This window comes from Strongylocentrotus purpuratus, unplaced genomic scaffold (genome assembly GCF_000002235.5).
Source record: "Strongylocentrotus purpuratus isolate Spur 01 unplaced genomic scaffold, Spur_5.0 spur5_scaffold_7, whole genome shotgun sequence".
Lineage (NCBI taxonomy): Eukaryota > Metazoa > Echinodermata > Echinoidea > Camarodonta > Strongylocentrotidae > Strongylocentrotus > Strongylocentrotus purpuratus.
Window position 1 is genome coordinate 33,690,517 of NW_022145613.1, and position 22,040 is coordinate 33,712,556.

General features: G+C 38.7%; 1 protein-coding gene across 1 annotated transcript; it reads right to left on the reverse strand.

The window, feature by feature from the left end:
- Nucleotides 1–175: 175 nt before the first annotated feature.
- On the reverse strand, nucleotides 176–21,838 carry LOC100887944. The gene is made up of 11 exons (XM_030974031.1): nucleotides 21,712–21,838; nucleotides 15,345–15,464; nucleotides 14,882–14,954; nucleotides 12,563–12,755; nucleotides 9,300–9,355; nucleotides 8,511–8,590; nucleotides 7,865–7,947; nucleotides 6,997–7,236; nucleotides 6,365–6,485; nucleotides 4,904–5,163; nucleotides 176–4,506 (listed from the first exon to the last, which is right to left on the reverse strand). The coding sequence occupies exons 2-11, from the start codon at nucleotides 15,401–15,403 to the stop codon at nucleotides 4,376–4,378; spliced, it is 1,296 nt and encodes a 431-aa protein (XP_030829891.1). The 5' UTR covers nucleotides 15,404–15,464; nucleotides 21,712–21,838; the 3' UTR covers nucleotides 176–4,375.
- Between the last annotated feature and the right edge of the window lie 202 nt (nucleotides 21,839–22,040).

Sequence of the window (22,040 nt, forward strand, 5' to 3'; positions counted from 1 at the left end):
TACCGTTAATCAAGTCCATTTGTTCCCCTGTATTCATCAGTTTACACAGTTTTGGAAGAATGAGCAATCCAGAGTTTTGAGGACATAAAGATCTGGCAGGTGTGTAATGATTAATCAAAGAAATATTGTACTGTGGAGCAAAGCCATGAACACAACGAAACATAAGCAAAAGAAATTTGGCAACAATAAATGTTTTATTGGTAAGTATGACTTACAACTGTATACAAACAGCTTGAGAATGACAAGATAAATATGATCTGAACTATACATGCATTCACGGTTGTTTCATCGCAGAATGCCGTGACATATTTCTAGTACGGAAGTAGATTGTCACCTTTGCCGCGATCAGCTGTTACATTGCCAACAACGGGATTTTTATCCTGTCGAATAAACATAGTAATCTTTTACAGGATCCGTTGTTCTGCAGTGATTTTCTTTCATTCCAGTATCATTTGTACGGTAAGAAACCAAAGTTTGTAACCATGTATTTTTTATGACGATCCATCAAAAAATAAAGCTGATAATGCAACGTCAAGTGGGCTGATGAAAGTGGGTCCCTTTAGTACGAGTATGTAGTCCCATATGCTCAAATGTGTGTATGTGTGTGTGTGAATTTTGAAATGCTACACACTCGTGTTTTAGGGAGAAAGGGATTTTTTGAAGGATCGTCATAAAAATACATTGTGACAGACTTTGGTTTCTTACCATACAAATGATAATGGAATGAGAGAAAATTACTGCAGAATATCTGATTCTGTACAAGATTATGATGTTGATTCGACAGAATAAAATCCAATTGTTGGCGATGGAAGAGCTAGGTCGTTTCCTAAAACAGTAATCAGAAAACGTTTAGATTGTTGTAAAGTATGGTTTCTCAAAAGACTGCTGAGGATTCCATGGATGGATAATAATAATATAGAAACTAATTAATTCAGATCCAAATTCAAATATAACATATGATATATAATATAAACATGATCACTCCAACTTGTATGATGCGTACATCACGAGTGTGTCTTCACACATTTGTATTGTATGATGCGTACATCATGAGTGTGTCTTCGCACATTTGTATTGTATGATGCGTACATCATGAGTGTGTCTTCGCACATTTGTATTGTATGATGCTTACATCATGAGTGTGTTTTTACACATTTGTATTGTATGATGCGTACATCATGTGTGTGTCTTCGCACATTTGTATTGTATTGTCGTAATACGGATAAGGCAGCATCATCGCATAAAGAAAACCCTGCAAATCAATCAGATGTGCCAAACATAAATACAAGACAAGTATAGATTCTTATCAACATATATCTGATACATAGTATACAACAATGTGGGCGAGATAAACAGACAGTAAATTATCACGCTGTTGGTTTACATTACATAAACTGTGGCATTAATGTATTCTACATCAATGATAATATAATAATTAAGACAATATCATTGTCTTTAATTAACACATATTATATGAAAGTACATATTCAAAATGCATTAATAAACAACATTATACCAATTAAACAATGTGTGTATTAAATCATATCCTACCCAAGGTCTCTGAAGCAACAAGCCGGAGCAGCTCCCGGCTCCCAAAATACAACGCAGTCCCAGCTAGACCACACTACAGCTTCCAGCAAACCTCGCTAGCATGTCGTTTCTTTCAAAGGTGTAAAAACGTAACAAGGGCGTTGCACACTTATAGACGGCCCGACACACGCACAACCTCCTTCGCCCATGACAAGATGCAATGTGTGCCTACGTATCTGCTATGTCAGGCAGATTCCCGCGCCCACATATAAAGACCTATCACAATTCTATAAACAAAATATCCTTCCTCTTTTTGCTATTCTTGTACAAACACCTTTTGAATGAAGTAAAATTAAGTTATTACACATTATATGCAATCTTATTCCTTTTTTACATAGACTCACAATATAACAATTCTTCCTCAAGATACCAAAACAAACTTATAAATCGAGGAACTACATTCATTCACCGTATTTTTAAACGGCAGTTTTATGCAAATTATACAAAGTCATTTGCATAAGAAAAACACGTATAAATCCAATTTCCTACAGTATGATGCGTACATCATGAGTGTGTCTTCGCACATTTGCATTGTATGATGCGTACATCATGTGTGTGTCTTCACACATTTGCATTGTATGATGCGTACATCATGAGTGTGTCTTCACACATTTGTATTGTATGATGCTTACATCATTAGTGTCTTCGCACATTTGTATTGTATGATGCGTACATCATGTGTGTGTCTTCGCACATTTGTATTGTATGATGCGTACATCACGAGTGTGTCTTCGCACATTTGTATTGTATGATGCGTACATCATGAGTGTGTTTTCACACATTTGTATTGTATGATGCGTACATCATGAGTGTGTCTTCGCACATTTGTATTGTATGATGCGTACATCACGAGTGTGTCTTCGCACATTTGTATTGTATGATGCGTACATCATGAGTGTGTTTTCACACATTTGTATTGTATGATGCGTACATCATGTGTGTGTCTTCGCACATTTGTATTGAATGATGCGTACATCATTAGTGTGTCTTTACACATTTGTATTGTATGATGCGTACATCATGTGTGTGTCTTCGCACATTTGTATTGTATGATGCGTACATCATGTGTGTGTCTTCGCACATTTGTATTGTATGATGCGTACATCATGTGTGTGTCTTCGCACATTTGTATTGTATGTTGCGTACATCATGTGTGTGTCTTCGCACATTTGTATTGTATGATGCGTACATCATTAGTGTGTCTTTACACATTTGTATTGTATGATGCGTACATCATGTGTGTGTCTTCGCACATTTGTATTGTATGATGCGTACATCACGAGTGTGTCTTCGCACATTTGTATTGTATGATGCGTACATCATGAGTGTGTTTTCACACATTTGTATTGTATGATGCGTACATCATGTGTGTGTCTTCGCACATTTGTATTGAATGATGCGTACATCATTAGTGTGTCTTTACACATTTGTATTGTATGATGCGTACATCATGTGTGTGTCTTCGCACATTTGTATTGTATGATGCGTACATCATGTGTGTGTCTTCGCACATTTGTATTGTATGATGCGTACATCATGTGTGTGTCTTCGCACATTTGTATTGTATGTTGCGTACATCATGTGTGTGTCTTCGCACATTTGTATTGTATGATGCGTACATCATTAGTGTGTCTTTACACATTTGTATTGTATGATGCGTACATCATGTGTGTGTCTTCGCACATTTGTATTGTATGATGCGTACATCACGAGTGTGTCTTCGCACATTTGTATTGTATGATGCGTACATCATGAGTGTGTTTTCACACATTTGTATTGTATGATGCGTCCATCATGTGTGTGTCTTCGCACATTTGTATTGTATGATGCGTACATCATTAGTGTGTCTTTACACATTTGTATTGTATGATGCGTACATCATGTGTGTGTCTTCGCACATTTGTATTGTATGATGCGTACATCATGTGTGTGTCTTCGCACATTTGTATTGTATGATGTGTACATCATGTGTGTGTCTTCGCACATTTGTATTGAATGATGCATACATCATTAGTGTGTCTTTACACATTTGTATTGTATGATGCGTACATCATTAGTGTGTCTTTACACATTTGTATTGTATGATGCGTACATCATGTGTGTGTCTTCGCACATTTGTATTGTATGATGTGTACATCATGTGTGTGTCTTCGCACATTTGTATTGTATGATGCGTACATCATTAGTGTGTCTTTACACATTTGTATTGTATGATGCGTACATCATGTGTGTGTCTTCGCACATTTGTATTGTATGATGCGTACATCATGAGTGTGTCTTCGCACATTTGTATTGTATGATGCGTACATCATGAGTGTGTCTTCGCACATTTGCATTGTATGATGCGTACATCATTGGTGTCTTCGCACATTTGTATTGTATGATGCGTACATCATGTGTGTGTCTTCGCACATTTGTATTGTATGATGCGTACATCATGTGTGTGTCTTCGCACATTTGTATTGTATGATGCGTACATCATGAGTGTGTCTTCACACATTTGTATTGTCTGATGTATACATCATGTGTCTGATGTATACATCATGTGTATGTCTCAACACATTTGTATTGTCTGATGTATACATCATGTGTCTGATGTATACATCATGTGTATGTCTCCACACATTTGTATTGTCTGATGTATACATCATGTGTGTGTGTCTTCACACGTTTGTATTGTCTGATGTATACATCATGTGTGTGTCTCCACACATTTGTATTGTTAATCTTTGTCTATTGTACAGGAAGATGTGATCGTGTAATATATTGTCACCTCGTTGTGACACTACTCTAGGGAGTCAGAAGACAATTTTCGCTTTTTCATGTTGGATGTAGGCACGCTGAGCTGGAAGAAGTCAGGATTGTCTGGTTGCCATGGTAATACACCAAGGGGCGTGTGGCTCCAATCCACAAGGTCTGTAAACAATTCAAGCAAAAGTAAGATGAAGAACGGTTATTGAATTAAAAACTATTGCATTATGTTTATCCAAATTGGTCCCTATGGAGTACTGAAGAGCTTACATGACATTTGCTCGTTGTTAAGGTTACTGGTTCTATTCAACAGAGCCTAATAATGAGGTTCACTGCAAATTCATTCAAGCAACAAATACGAGCAGCAAACACTGACCTTGGGTCAACATTCCACTTGTTGTTTGGATTAAAATATGTACTTTCTTCTTCTTTAATCAGAAGGAGGCACATGTATTGTGAGGGCAACTCCCATGAAGGATGTTTTACACCACATTTAACGATGACATTAACAAAATCAAACAACTTAATAGAAGTAAGTATCCTGAAAAATAACACAACATACCATTGGTAACATGCCATGGATCTGTTGCATCCACCACTGTCCTGTTCTGTGCATCCCTCCGCCCTGCAGAGAGCATATCTAACATTGGATTTCCCCTGCAATTCCGTCTGGACTCGATCATTGCTTCTATGTCATCAAGCGAGGGCAGCCCATTAGTTGGAAGGGTCATACCGTTCGGGCCATGGACCATGGCCTTGGCAATCTTGATCAAGGTTTCTTCGGCGGTCTTCCCAAGGCGGGGATCCTGCAGTTCTAGAAGACTAAGAGCATGAAAGGAAAACAAAATATAAATCATCACTCGATTCATTTGATCTAGTGTTAGTGAGTCATTGAAACTGTCCCTGGTTTTCAGGATTTGGAAGGGTCAGAGGAACAACAATGGAAAAAAATATTCATGACTGGAAGATCTCCTTAGATGCTTTAACAGGTTTAATTCACAGTTTGATCAAGCTTTGGCAAGCTTGATCACGGTTTCTTCTGCGGTCTTTTCAAGGCGGGGATCCTGCAGTTCTAGAAGACTAAGAGCATGAAAGAAAAACAAAAACAAAAATATAAATCATAACTTCACTCGATCTAGTTCCAGTGAGTCATTGAAACTGTCCCTGGTGTTTGAGGATTTGGAAGGGTCAGAAGGACTTATAAGAACAAAAATGGGAGAAAATAGTCATGACTGGAAGATCTCCTTAGATGCTTTTACAGGTTTAATTGACAGAGAGAATGTACAAATAATGATAAAGGTTTAGTTCATCAAAGTTAATGAGCTAGATCTTGTCCCAGTAATTCTCTCAAGATGCTCGTATGTGAAAGATTAGAGGATGGACAGAAGGCTGAGAAAACAATTCATGTTTGGATGTTCATCTCTGCCGAATTCATATATTTGTTTTGAATACTTCCTGCACCATTGAATCCAACCTGAAATTTTATATGCAACATGCTCCTGTGACAATTGCTCAATGGTACTTCCTACACTAACCACATTATGAACTTCAGCTCAGGACCCGGCACTAAATTTAACCCTAACCTTAGCCTTAAATTAAAGCCCCACTGTAGTACTTGTAGCTACTTGCTCCCTCTCTATATATAGAAAACAATGCCTAATTGGTGACCATTGGTCCCCCATGGTCCTCTTTCTCTTATGTTAATCGAGACTTGAGTAGGTGAGATAGCCACCTGTCAGTAATCCCTCCTGGCCAAACTAGTACAGACAGGCTTTAAAATTGCAACCTTAAAGGCCGGAGTAAGTGTTGGATCATCAATCCAAACACCTGTGTTTTGGGCAGCAAATTACGCCCATGCATTTTAGTGTTGATCATTTTATTGAGACTGGTATTCATATTGTGAAATTGATTTCCATGGACTATGCAGTATGTCCAGTTTAACAATGACACACGCTTTGCAACTCAAAATTTTACGCTTGGGTCATTTAGGATTACTTAGCTGCAAAGAGAAGGGGTTACTAACCAGGGTAATAGGTTCATGTTGTGTTTGTTGGGCTTTTCAATGCATTTCTTCAGCGTCTTGCTCCATTCGGATGCCTCTCGTCTGTTCCTCTTCTGGGGAGGGGTCCCTCTGTTGACAGGATCTAAAGAGAGAGAAAGTAGCAGAGCCTTTAATCGTAACTGCTTTCAGTGCATTAGATCAAGTCATGAAGTGGTCAGCAGTTTTATGATTTCTTATCTTTTTACTCTATATTCCCAAAACACTATTAAAGTGCTTGCACTCACAACACTCTCAACAAAATTCATGACCTGTTTTTAATTCATTCAATCTTAGACTCACAGATTAATGATCCCAACAGCTGTTAACTAACTCCCATGTTTTCCACCAGAATCCACTTAATAAACAATTAATAACCGTAAAGGTATGTTATACAATTTGCAGTATCTTTATATATTTTCAAGTCATTCCTCACAAAGTAGTTTGCTAATTATTACTTAATGCTTGAAGTTAATGCACAAATAATTTTAAAAAATGATTCTAATAAATAGTCACATATCTCAGAGGGGCTAAAGTTTCCTTTCTCTATACCAAAACTGACGTCAAATCAATACCAGGTCTTTGAGTCAAAGTCTATTCACGCCATCAATATCTACCTGATCTTAGCGTGACTGCATTCCTCTTCATGAGGTTCTTGGCCCATCCCAGAAGGTATCTGACGACCGGACCTTCCTTGGCGTCACCAGAGCTCCCCCCGGAGGTGATGCGGGAGAGCTGATTGATGATGGAATCGATGATGAGGTGCTCCAGACCACACGGCCGGGCAAAGTCAAGAAGAGGTCCCCAGAAGTTAACCAGAGATGTAGGAAGGTCCTCAGACCGAGAGTCATTCATACCTTCAATGCAAAATAGGAGTATGGTAATAACAGAGTTAGATGCTGCTTATAAGCATCAGCTTGCATGGTGATGTAGATATATAGTAGGCTTTCGGTTGCACCATGTGAGAGAGGGCGGAGGATTAGGGAGTCCTGAAAAGGACACACTCAAGAAAGAAAGTTTACCAAGAGTCCTTTTCAGGACTCCCTAATCCTCCCCCTTTCACACATGGTGCAACTGCAAGCCTACTGTATAATAACAGTTGTTGTAAAATTGTGGTTGAAGAATAGTAATTTGGAAACAACATGTAACGGTTTAACGTGAAAACAAAAAATCAAATGGTCACCAGTTATGAGATTTGTCAAAGACAGTTGATATTTCTGATGAAATCATGAGGACTTAATCTCCATAGTATGCTCTGAGATATACATTTTCTTCAATACAATACTAATAATAATAAAAGTGCAATTTCCAGGTATAGGTATTGCATGAGTGAAAGAGGTGAATATGGAAAAGGTCAAAACCTGCAGTCATTCTTAGCTGCAACATCAAACGAGTCTAAATGCAAATGCAAGTTGGAATATAAAGAAACACTCAACAATCATCAACAAACCCTCTGATTATGAGGACAAGGTCTTGTGTTCTTACCACTGGTGATGCAGAGAGCTTTTTCTTGATCCGGAGTAGGGACCAAGTAGCCATCTTGGGTGAGTAGATAGGCAAGATAGTTTCTGAAGGTACAGTAAACATGAACAAAATATCAGTAAACAATCCGAGACACGGTCTTGACACATTTACTAACTTAAAATAAAGATGATAATAATAACAGGTTGATTTAAATACTCTACGAGCTTAATACAAAAAGTATTATATTATTACCCAAGCTGTAGCTGAGCTGGCATAATAAGGTGCTAAAGCATTCAAAGAATTTATTCCTACTGCTTACCCATCTACTTCACCTGGTTGGAGAGTGGCAAATGTAGATTCATGGCTTGCCCAAGGACACGAGAGCCGCGGCTCAGATAATACGTATGGATTCTCTATGCATGTGCACTTAGAAAGGGCACACAGAGAAATCAAATCCAACACAGTTTATTTGTGTTTTCCTTCATCCTTTTCATGCTCCTAAACCATTACTTTTTTAAATGTAAGTTAACAAATTTAGGTTGATTTTATACCATTAAATACCAGTTAGCTGAAAACAAATTGTATTCTTTAAGCAATTACTCCCTTGTGAAATCTGTAACTAAATCAGTGACACAGATACATTTATATTCAAGAACAATAATCTTACTTGGATGCATAATTCCTGAGCGGCTTGTTCAGTTTCTGCAAGATCTCTTTTCCCGGGTGCTGTGGTCGGCCATTCACAAGCTAGAAACAAAAAATATCAAATTTCATGATGTTCATCATCTGCACCATCATTAAAAACATCACCACCTGCATATGATGATGATGATGATGATGATGATGATGATGATGATGATCCACAGCACTTGTATAGCCTCATTTATCTGTTTCAAACATTCAAAGGCGCCCGCTCCTTCAAAAGTCGAGGACTACACATTTGCTTGTAAAAATGGGTTTCGAGGACAGATTTGAAGCTTTCTAGCTTGCTGGTGTCGCGAAGAATAGGAGGAAGTTCCAGAGGCGTGGAGCAACTGAGGAGAAGGCACGATCACCATAAACCCGGAGTCATGTATGTGGAACTTAGAGAAGATGTAGTACTGACAAGTGTAAACCAGGACGAGAATGATGTTCTTCTACCAGGAAAGCCACATATCCTACGGCCTGATCATGAACACCCTTAAATGTCAACAGTAATACCTTAAACTTTATAAGTCCTATTATAAAATTGGAGATGAAGATTATTTTTACTAACATGTTAAGAAGCCAAAAATTCAGTAGCTTGTGTGCTATAAGAACTTCATATGGATGGGTCTACATGTATATAATTTGTAATTATAAGGAAAACAATTCCAGTTACTAAACATTTATTTTTTCAGGACTATGACTACCATCATGATATTACATGTCTATACTACTATTCTAATGCTAAATGAAAGAATTTCATCATACTTACTGTCCTGGCATTCACCATGTAGTCCATGTACTCAGCTGTAATACCCCTGATCTTTTCTGCAAGAAAACAAAAATCAAAAGCTTATACTTATAGGTAACAATTTTAATTAATAATTAATCTTTTTGAATGTACATTTTATAGAGCAATCATAATTTGATTTCATTAATTGATATAACAGAAATTTTTAATCATCTGAATATTCACTAATTAAAATAAAGACACCTGGATAGTTCACTATTTATTACCAAAATCATTAATAATAATAATAATAATAGCTAGTTTTTATATAGCGCTTTTCAGGACCGAAGGCCCTCTCAAAGCGCTTTACAGAAATATATATATTATTACCCCGGTCATCGGATTCAGGCTTACCCGCACACAATGTATGCACATTCTCCACTCCCTGGGGAGCATTCCAGCCAGGCGTCATTTTTACAAGCGCACACTTGCTAATCTAAGCACATTAGCTTTCGCATCCTACCGGGTACCCATTTAACACCTGGGTGGAGAGTGGCAAATGTAGATCAATGTCTTGCCAAAGGACATTAGTGCCGCGGTGGGACTTGAACCGCGGACCTTATGATCCACAGTCCGGTGACATATCCACTCGTCCACGACACCTCTACGAACATAACACACATACAGTTGTATACTGCAATATCTATCTAGTGAAACTATTATGAAGCTTTTATGAAGCAAATAGGTTGTGTGATGCCAGTGTTATCTGGTTAATGTATTTCAAGGCATTGCTTCCCATTGAATTATGGACATTTAACTCTTTATATATCTATTGCACTAGGGTGGCTAATGTACTTTACTGTCTTCGCAAAGGACCACATGCCGTGGCATAGATTCAGACCCTAACTAACCCTGCAACCTGTGATCCACAGCCCATCGACTTATCCACTACACTGCAATACCTTTATGTATCTAAGATCAGAAGTTCCACAACAGAACAGGGTGCTACAAGAATTTTTTTCACCACTTGCCCTGTCGGGCAAGTGGGTTTTCAATTTACTTGCCCAAACAATATTTCCACTTGCCCAAAACTTTAAAGCGAAAAAGTAGTTCGCTTTCTTGGCTGGCGGTGCCTCCATGTTTACTAGCACAATCGAGAAAAAACAGCTGATCAACGCACGTGTGTGTCTGTGCAAGCCGCTGTCATTTGGAAACGTAGGCTAATTTTCAGCTGTTAATAATTTGGGTCAACTCTTCCATCAAGAAACGTCATGTAAATAATGGGTAATCAACTATTTTAAATAAAGTACGGACATTTTTATTTCATCATTCACTGCTATAAATATCATGCCAAAATTTGTAAATTCTTACTAAATAATAATATTGAAGATATTTTACGATAAATCTCGGATAAGTATGCGAAAACTAGACTAAACAACGTCGCTAAAACCATGAAAACAAAACAACAACGGCTTATATTCTGGGGGTCTCGATACTATTATCAAAATGACTCGCTCGGTCGGATCTTGAGACCGCAGTAATAAATTGAAAACGAGACAAAAACATTCATCTGATTTATATGAGCAGCGAGTTTTAAATAATATGTTCACAATCATTAACAGTCATTATGAATAAATATCAAACATTTGACTTTTTGTACTTACTAGAAAATCCCTGTTGTTTATTCCATTCCGATTCGCACGTGTTCATTTCCCTAGAATAATGACGTCATATTTGGCGTGATTCAACCAATCGGCAATCAGAGAATAGCAAAGGCCTGTCGGTGCGGCCTGCAGAGCTAGAGAGAGAGAGCGCGAATAAGCTCGCAGCTGGTACGATCGCGCTAGCTGTCTCTAGCTAGCTCACGGCCGGCCGTGCGTGGAGGCGGAGCGGCATTCATGGCTTGAAGTGTCACTGTTGCATGCGCGCTGAGCTAGCTGAGCTAGCTGAGCTGGCTAGCTGTCTGTGAAGTTTTTTCGAAATCGGAACGATCGCTTTTTTGCTTCTGGATTTTGACGACGGGTAAGAAGTTGACGGGTGAATGGTAGAGTTCTTGGACACTAGGAAATTACTGTAAAAGTATCACTTGCCCGAATCGGGCAAGTGATAATTTGATTTACTTGCCCGACGGCTCAATTTGGTTGCCCCGGGACGTCGGGCAAGCGGGTTTGTCGCGCCCTGCAGAACTTTGGGAAAACGAGACTTGACAACATTGTTGAAAATCAATAGGTTTGCGCCTTCTCAAGGTCAACGACAAATTAATGTTACTCATCGTCAGGGATGAGACAGAGAATTTCCCAAAAGTAGGAAGATTAAATGGTGGTCCGGGGTAGCACCCCTGTCAGGGCTAAGAAGGCACTCTTTTCACAGAAAACTTAAGAATATATTTACGTAAAAGAACATGTTTTCATTGCATTTAAATTCTAAATTTGAGAAATATTTGTTACCCCATTTTACCTAAAGGGACTCTATAACATTGTTCAGATGAGAGAATTTTTTTCTTTCCCTATCTTGAAATCCTAAAATCGGCGGGATTGACAGAGGAATCTCATCCCTGCATCGTATACATGTATCATGTATGTATTTCATCTTTTGCACAAGCTGCGCCTTGAGCATTTGACTGTCAAGTGGATTTGGCGCCTTATAAATCATATGTATTATTATTATTATTATTATACCATTTCTTTTCTTTTCTTTTTTGGGGGGTTTATATGACAGGATTTCTCTCTTCACTGACTAATACAGAGGTAAAAATACAGGTTAATTACCTGATTGGAGTAGCTTCTTATCAAAGAAGCACATAGTTTTGAAGTTAAGGGAATTTTAATACTAATGACATTCTCCTTAACAAAATAGTGCACATCTACATTTATCAGAACAGTAAATGTGCTTTTGACCTTCTGCCAGCCACATGGTGAATAAGGCTGCGACGAGTAGTCAAACACTTGAGTACTCACACTGTTAACAACTACTCGAGTACGATTTTTCATACTCGGCCGCCATTTTTTTTGCCAGCGCCTGGCACTGTCCAGGCCGATGCTCACCCGTGCCCTGGAGGCAGCGCCGGCATGGTACCGCAGGTAAAAATGTTTCCCAGCTCAATCACTATCAACTCACCACTCAGAAACTGGGACCAAATGTACAGATTTCTGTTTGAACTCGGAGGAAAATGGATTATTCTGTCATCTTTGATTTATAAAACAGCATGTCCGAATATTCGAGTATTCGCCTGTAAGCCTGGGAGTGTACTCGAGTACCTCATTACACGGTTATGCAAAGCCTTAATGGTGAAATATAAAAGTTACCTCTCAGCTTGAGGTCAAAGTCGTCGTCTTGGACTTGTTTATCTGTACACATCTCCTTGATGTGTGCCTCCCAGAATGTGACCTTCAACCAGTTCAGACCGAACCTTAGAGCACTCTCTAGCACCTCACGTTTAGGCATATGTCCATGGGTTCCCTGGTGTCGAATGTCCACAATCCATTTTGGAAGACCGATCTGGTAAAGAATGACAATACCCCATTCGCGATTTCAGTATTGTTTCATGACAAAGGTTACTGTTGTAATCTTCCAAATTAATTGGAAGTTTGTCTATGACATTAATAGCTAATATATAGAAAATTATGAACAATTTTGCCACCTTTGAGGAGCTTAATGTAATATCTTGTTACTGCTTTCATACAAGTAGAAATATTGGTTTGAACCTATTAGAAATAGGGCCAGTAAAGTACAGCTTTTGTGATCCTTGACAAACAAAGCCCACCGCTGGAAATGGTCTGGAGCTGTAGAATACAGTCTATTCTGGAAACAATGTTACATCTATCTTTAATGTTTAGGAACAATGATGTCATAATCAACCTGAACTTGCCGGGAACCAAAACTTAAAACTTTTTATTGGTGCTTGCTGAGATGTCTCCATTAGCTTAAAGGTGAAATTCAAAGAAAATCACAAATATGTCAACTAATGTATCACTAGAAACTGGTAAGCTAACAGATGGCCATCGTAAAAAAAAAGAAAAAAGAAAAATAACAATGTTTTAATGACGTCACTATATGGACCAATACTGCCCAAGCAGACGACATCCCATATAGAATGAACATAATTGCAAAGCTATTATTTAGTGTATATGAATGTAATGGCATGTCAAACCATTCAAAAGGGGATATGACCTGATTCTGATAACTAAAATATTTTGCTTGTAAATACACAAAATAGGGGTTAATCAACAATCAAAGAAACCAGACTTTCAAATTGAAAAAACCCCGAAATGATATTAAGGACGGCATTTGTTCCCTCTTGAAACGCCGAACATACCGCGGTGTGTGCAGCTGAATATACAATGGCGTCTTATTTTGTTTACAAGCGACAGATTCCTTTATTTTTGTATTGCTGCAGTTGTCATCAAAATAAAACCATGCGCGGGGTTTAAAGTGAGGAAATAGATTATCCATTTAGCCTGACGGTAGTGAAGTAAGAGAATGAACTCGAGAGAAGATGAAAAAACAGGCACTGAAAATGTGTGAGATGACATGGGACATCGTCTGCTTGTGCAAATTATGTCCATACTGTGATGTCACACATCTCAGCAGCGTTCGGAGAGCTCTTCAGGTGCTATGCCGGGGCTGTATTTAAGCGTTATGTAATTTATAATAATCATTACTTCGAATGTTTCCAAGCATTGAATTTTGATAACCTCGTCTAACCAAAGTTTCAACTTTGCGATAATAAAAATAAATTTAGTTTTTAAAATCAATGAATATCTACTTTAAAGATAAAGGTGAGTTCTGGTCATCCAATTGCATTGTGAAAGAAAAAGTGTGGAATGGATCAGAAAAAGTTGATCATGTAGCATGTAAGTATTGGTGTGTACTGCAAAGTTCTGGAGTCATCAAAATCATAATAAATTTGGCCCAGTCTTGGTAAAGTGACAAGCACTGTACACAGAAAGATGTAGATGGGACTACACAAATGGGGCTACTATACCTTGATTTCCTAATCTTTCTATGCTCAATACTCAGCCAGTTTACATTTTCTACCAAAATTGTTTGGCAAATGACATTTATTTGTAATCTTGAACATTCAGTGTAAGTTTGGTTTGATTCTGTGTGATTTTTTTAATTTTTTTTTTTTACCAGAACTCACCTTTATCTTTTACATGAACACGGCCAATTTTGCATCGACACTCAACATTAACCAATAGTTTTTCCTAATATAAATTTGTCATGACAATAGTCCTTTTTAACTACCATAAAAGATTGCATTGTTTTCAGAATACAACCCCAGAAAGATGTTGTACTTATCTGACAGAACAAAAAAGGAAACCCAATGTCAATAAATTAGTCATAACCACATGCTTTTAGATTCTGGCAATGACAGATAATATGTACTCAAGAAATACAATAAAACTAATTACGGTCAATGCTCAAGATGACCAAAACATAAAATACATGCACTAAATGGTCTTCGACTCTGAATGTACAAATGAGTCAGGGTTTTAAATGGTTAAATGTTGCTTGTTAAAACATGCCATCTACTGATGATAAACAATTCAGAATCTATACTAGCTAGTCTCTCTTGAAAGGCAATTCCATTACCTGAGCTTTAAACAGAGTGCTAAAATTACCTTTAAAGCAACCTCATGAACAGGTTTCCCCCTACCAAACTTCTGCTGCTCCTCGGTCAGTAGATTCACAAATCTGAAATTGAAGAGAGAAAATGTGTTTATTCACTTCTAAGACATATTTCATGCACTTCAATACAACAGTGGATTCAGCAGCAGTGGCCTTCAAGAGGTCTGTGGACATACACTCTAAATTTTTAGTTACCGGTATGCCCATTTTCTAAATAGAAATAGGGGAGGGAGGGAGGGAGGGAGGGAGGGAGGGAGAGAGAGAGAGAGAGAGAGAGAGAGAGAAAAAAAAATGAGAGAGAGTGAGAGCAAGAGAGATAGAGAGAAAGAGAGAGAGAGATAGTGAAACTATTTTTGAATAATGGAGAGAGTATTGAGAAAAGAGATTGTTGCTTCTTAAGGCCATTCAACGGACCCTGATATAACAGTGCATGGTAAAGAAGTGGCAATTACCTACCTGGTAATGGCAAGTGTGCATGCCATTTGAAAGGTGTTTGTGGCTCCCTCTTCAGGCATCCGGAGTAGGAGTTCCGCAAGGTCTTTAGTACATATGATGGCCACTTGTAACTTCTTGAACCTGGAGAATGAGAATGAGAATGAGAGAGAGAGAGAGAGAAAGACACTGATCATTCTGTTCCAATGTCATTGTTTTTCATCACCGTATATCATTGTGAGTAGGAGACACAAGTCAATATTCAGTCTACACAATGTTGAATTTCAGTACTAACAAAAAATAAATTCCCCTGTTCTTATGCATGAGTGCCCACGGGCATTCAGATTTCTGTACCATTTCAATTTTGGTAGTAGGATTCAGGCGGGCATGCCCGCATGTTAAGTTAGTGACCGTAATGACCAAATGCTTACATAAAGTCGCTAACTGAACACCCACACCCCACCGTCGGTACGGTATGCAATTGTATTGTGCAGCAGTTTGCAGTGAATCCTGTTCGCTTTTAGGAAAAAGACTCCTAAAAAATAAGAAAATTGACACGAAACAGGTAAGAAACCTAACGACTTTTAAATCATGACCATTATTTGGCGCTTGTTCAGAAACGTATCCAAAATTTGACCCGTAACTCCGGTGTGGAGATACCTACTAAAACAGACCCAAAATGAAGTAAATATCATGAAATGTCCAAATAAAGATCATGAGTTAAAAGTTATGTTTATTACCTGTTTCGTGTCAATTTTCTTGTTATTTTTGGAGTATTTTTTGGAAAAACAATGATATTAGTAGAGTAAAGGAGGGGGTAATCCACCAGCTTCAGTTTTCGGCCGATTGGTTGGATGCATGGTAAAATCCCTTTAAAATACATCGCATAATAGCATATCACATATCCCACACAAACCATACCATGCCAGAGTCACTGAAGAACCACATTTGCAATGAAAAATATATCCTAAAATATCACATTTTAGCGATGTAATCGGCGGTCCCGCTACCCAAATCTGAAAAATCAAGTATCTTATGCGTGTCTGTAAGAAATATGGGTACCATAAAATGAGCTTTATTTCAAGTATTTTTCAGATTAAGAGCCCGATTTTGTGCTAGTCGCAAGCTCAAAGGTATCTCACCACATGTATTAAATCAATGCAGCCGGACACGGCAACGCACACACGATCTCTGTCTAATTCAGATTCTAATTACCGATCACAGCAGTACTAGTTTTCGACCTGGCGAGCTCCGGGGAGCTCCAGCGTGGGATACCTGCTCCGCCCACTAGTACTATAGATCAGCGCGGAAACGCACGGCGCACGCACGCTTCCTATTGACTTTGTACATGCGGCCGAAAACTGGTTCGCTATGCCGATAACCGACTCCGAAACAGTGAAAATTGAAATGAATATTGTCATGGCAATTCATGATTTTTTTCTGGGATTTTTTTTTGGTTTAAATAATAATAGTATTTGCTTCATGATTTGAACAAGAAATGATAATAAATAGGAAGTAAAGGGTGCAAAAAAAAAGGATTTTGTCTTAAGTGGCCGAAAACCCCATCCTTTACTCTATACACATTTTCTCAGGTTTCACAGCAAACTGCTGCAGAATATAAGTGCATACCGATGCTAGGTAGCGGGTGGGCGCGCGCCTGTGTGAAGTTATCTACCGTAATGTCTCAGATTCTCATTACGGTAGATACATGTAACTTCACACAGGCGCGCACGCGCCCACCCGCAACCCAGCATCGGCATGTACTTTGGATCTTTATATGGACATTTCACGAATATTTTTACTTCATTTTGGGTATGTTTTAGTAGGGTATCTCCACGCTGGAGTTACTGGCAGAGACGCCAAGTTCAAAGATCGGCAATGCGTGACATTTTCATTTTTCGGCGCGCAAGCGCGTGTGCAAGGGTATAACACACGTATAAGGTATAGCGGTTTTTAAAATCTAGCACGCGCGCCGTGCGTGAGAGCATTTCCAGACCCTCGAAATGCGTGATGTCACGCCTGATGCGTGACACTTGGTACATGTAGCTTTGTACTGGTCAAATTTTGCCTGATACGTTTCTGAACAAGCGCCCATTATTTGAACAATTGATGAAGATTTAGTCGATTCTCGTACATGTTTTAGTAGGGCCGGAGTTACGGGTCAAAGTCTGGATACACTTCTGAACTAGCGCAAGTCAATTTTTACTGAACGCCAAAAATACAAACAACAACTTCAAGTTTGTTATTGACAATGCATTGCCAACATCTTTTCCACTTCCAACAAAGTTCCACCAGTTTCATCGCATCACTGATCATAATAAAATGAAATGGCGCATGGAACATGTATTGTACAAACATGACAAAGAAAGACTTGATCAATAAAATCACTTGTTACAACATGGGAGGTTGGTTACAACTAGAAGCATAAAGTTATAAACACTGACTTTCAAAACAAATGCTTAAAAAAAAAAGATGCGACAGCGACAGTGCAGTGCAGTGTAGAGCTCTGGGGCCCGTTCCTACAAACCGTTATAAGTCTAACTTCTCGACTAAATCAGAGTTAGTGAGCAACTTGTCCGCTACGTGTTTCACCAAGCCCTCTTTGCCAAGATCAACGACAACATCCTGACTAAGGAGTTATGACACCTCTGACACTGTCGTATCTCTGTCATAACTATTTAGTCGATGGGCAGCGCCATCACATGTCATTTATTGGGTAGACTATGGCTGGCAACAAAGGACAATAAATCCCCCAACTATGATCTTTCTACACATTCACTTAAACAGTGGGTTATCGTTTTTTGTATTTGATAATCTTATGAAAATATGCCATGTCTGTATTTAAGGATTTCCCACTTAAAAAAATGATTATACGCCTTTATTTACACATTGTAAACTCGTCGAAGGGATATGTATTTTGCCACGGCAGGCAAGCCATAGTTTGAAGTGTATTCTTTAGTTTTCAGACACATATTGCCTTTGAGATAAATTCTATCTTCAAATGTGTAAAATGAATAGTTTGAAACATGTGTTTTAACATTTTGAATGTTTGAAGTTTTGTCATTTGATTATTCAACTGACACCTAAAACATTGGACACAAATTTCATTACATGTACATCGTATTTTTCTAAGAATAATATATTGGTGTGTTTTTATAAACTATCAAATGGGAATATCCGGGGGGTACCCATCTCAAGAACAAAACTGATTCACTGGTCATGTCATGAAATACTCACAATTATATTTTACAAGTACTTCTGTTGTATAATCTACACAAATTTGGAAGTAGATCTATATTGCATCTCTTATTTCTTGATATCATTTTCGATCTTTTTTATAACTAATTCATTTAAATAATTGCATTTTCCCTAATATTAATTTTGTAATAATCCGGTGGTATTGCGACTAAGGCTAAGTCTCGGCTCCTCTTCTCGCCGATAGTATCGATCTCACGAGATACTAGCTAGTAAGCTCTTGGTGCAACGGTTTAGGAAGATCAGAGACATCTCCGTAGTTGGCGGATAAAGTTATGACTGTAATCTAATGAGGACAATGCCCGCGGCAGCGTGCGCCCCGGAGGCGAAATTTGAGCTCGCGAGGGGAACCTGCGCATGCTCACTCGCGAAGGAAACCAGCGCATGCGCACGTGGAATCCGGTAGGGTGGCTAATAGGTAGACCAAATTTTCTGTCTCTTTCGTTCGTTAGCCTCTTATTGGGGTAGGGTCGGCTCTCTCTTTAGAGACGAAAGCCGACTCTACGCATTCCCTTGCTAACAACATGGCCATTTATGGCCATATTTATATGCCCCCCCAAATCCCCCCAAATGTCATTTTACCTCGTGCATATCCAATTGTAAATCAGGCCTAGGCTATAATACATCGGTTCCACATACTAACTTGACTGAAATAATCCGTTTACTGGTCCCTTTTAAGGAAATTATGGGTCAAAATCGACATCCATGTTGAAAATCTTGCAAGCCGTGTTAAACTCTCGCTGCGCATGGAGTCATCTAAATCTTATCCCTTCTAGTCTACGCCGAAGGCAAAATGATTATGAAGGAAAAACTGTGATAACGCCATTACGAACGTAACATGTAGATGGCGCGTTCAAGTCGTGCATATTCAGCGATTTCGAGCAATCGGCGCTCGATAGCATGAATATTCATATTTTCTTCGCCACTGCCGCACATGCGTACCTTCTCATCGCTATTTTGAATCAACGCTGCGACATGGAAGAATCGTTGGTGTAGTACCCGGAATTAACCTTTTTTTCCCATCGAAGACTTCTTCAAATTATACATTCAAGTGATTGGAGTTGAGCCCTGAGGAGTCGTGCACCCTATGATGTAAAAATTGTAAGTACTACCTTTGCAGATTTAACGATAATATCACCCAATCGGCTGTTTTACTAGCCCCCACGAGAAACCAACAAAACCACCCGAAGCTCCGACGCCTGCGGCGCCGGTGTTGGAGCTTCCCGGAGTTAAACATACACGTGCAAAAACATGCCTATACAAAATTCATTGTAACCCTTCAGAATGGATAGATACCCCCCATTTTCTTTTCATATTTAGATAGATTATGAGTCGGAGAGATGATTTCTAGTCTCATTTGACCCTCAATTAATTCATGACGTCATCATAATGGCCTCCGAACACAAAATTTCAATTTGCATATTATGACGTCAGCAGATTTTTGGAAAATTGATTGTAGACTATCTCTGTAAATATTGATCAATTTTCTTTCAAATTTTGATATGTTCTACCTGAGAATATTCTCTACAAATGCAGTCACCACGATATTTCATTTTGACAATGGCATCATGCAGTGGCGTATTTTTGCGATTAAAGGAGGCATGTCAATTTTTCACATTTTGCATGTATTCTCTATTGGACATGACTTTTTCTCAAAACTGGATTCTACATTCTCGTCTTTCGCGAGCAATATCTCCGTCGTTTTATCTTTGTTTACGCTGAGCTTCGAGTATGTTGTAGCTGAGACAATATGCTATCATAAGTGTGCCTTTTATTTTTCGATCAGATGCTGGGATCATGCTCATTTCACTTACAAAGTGGGATTTGAGAATTCCATTTTCCGTTTACGTGTAATCTCTATGGGAAATGTTTTGGTATATCGGTAACGCACTTGACTTCCGACCTCGAGGTCCCTGGTTCGAGTCCGGGCATCTCCAACAATTTTCTTTCTTCACTTTTTTTTCTTTTTGACCTTTCACTGTACCATCTCCTTTGAATATTAAAACATGTAGAGTAAAGGAGCCGGTAATCGGCCAGCTCCAGTTTTCTGCCGATTGGTAATTGGATGCAAGGTAAAATCACTCTAAAATACATCGCATAATAGCATAACACATATCCCACACATACCATACCATGCCAGTGTCACTGAAGAACCACATTTGCAATGAAAAATATATCCTAAAATATCACATTCTAGCGATGTAATCGGCGGTCCCGCTACCCGAATCTGAAAAATCGAATATCTTACGCGTGTCTGTAAGAAATATGGGTACCATAAAATGAGCTTTATTTCAAGTATTTTTCAGATTTAGAGCCCGATTTTGTGCAAGTCGCAAGCTCAAAAGTATCTCATCGCATGTATTAAATCAATGCAGCCGCACACCGCAACGCACACACGATATCTCTGTCTAATTCAGATTCCAATATCCGATCACCACAGTACTAGTTTTTCGGCCTGGCGAGCTCCGGCGTGGGATATCTGCTCCGCCCGCTAGTGCTATAGATCAGCGCGGAAACGCACGGCGCGTGCGCGCGCTTCCTATTGACTTTGTACATGCGGCCGAAAACTGGTACGCTATGCCGAAAACTGACTCCGAAACAGTGAAAATTGAAATGAATATTGTCATGGCAATTCGTGATTTTTTTCTGGGATTCTTGTTTTGTTTAAATAATAATAACATTTGCTTCATGATTTGAACAAAAAATGATAATAAATAGGAAGTAAAGGGTCCTAAAAATAGGATTTTGTCTTAAGTGGCCGAAAACGGGCTCCTTGCTTTACTCTACTAGAGTCTCTAGATCTAGGTCTAACGTTAACAGTTAGAATCGCAAATAGAATAGGCCTAAACAACCATATTTACTTATTAGATCTAGATCTACCCTATTATCACTTGATCCATTACTTTTCGCGTGTAATCCTAATGGGAGATGACTTTTTCTCAAATCTGGATTCTACATTCTTGTCTTTTGCGAGCAATATCGCCGTTATTTCGGCTTGATTTTTGAGTAGACCTAGAGGTCTATAGGCCTATAGTATAACAACAGTTAGGCCTATGTTGTAGCACACGATACACGAACATGACGAAGCAGACGATAGATCTATCTGGTGTACGGCACTAAAATATATAGGTTTTACCTTGAATTCCAAGATTTAATTCTGTCAATAGCTGTTTTCCTCCCTCCGGCATCCTCATGAAATATCTGCTGATAAATCCATTGAAATTCATCATTACCTCGCCAAGGGATAAGAGTACATTTCTTAGACATTTCTGTAGTAGATCTAGTAGTAGGCCTAGCTGGCACGCTGGTTTTGTGCGGAATCGTACTGTGCATGCATGTGTGTACGCGTACGTACCAACGAACTCAAACCAAGGACTGAGATGATTGCGATTCCCAATGAGCAACGTGATTGGTCGAGAGGAGAAATAAATATTACGTTAATATAAAACAGTGGAGGGATCAACT

Excerpts from the sequence above, each read along its gene's own strand:
- LOC100887944 (XM_030974031.1), bottom strand. The coding sequence starts at position 15,403 with ATGCCTGAAGAGGGAGCCACAAACACCTTTCAAATGGCATGCACACTT. Across the intron at positions 8,591-9,299 it reads ACATGGTGAATGCCAGGACA|CTTGTGAATGGCCGACCACA; the intron begins GTAAGTATGATG and ends TTTTGTTTCTAG. Across the intron at positions 7,948-8,510 it reads CTCAGGAATTATGCATCCAA|AAACTATCTTGCCTATCTAC; the intron begins GTAAGATTATTG and ends CTGTACCTTCAG.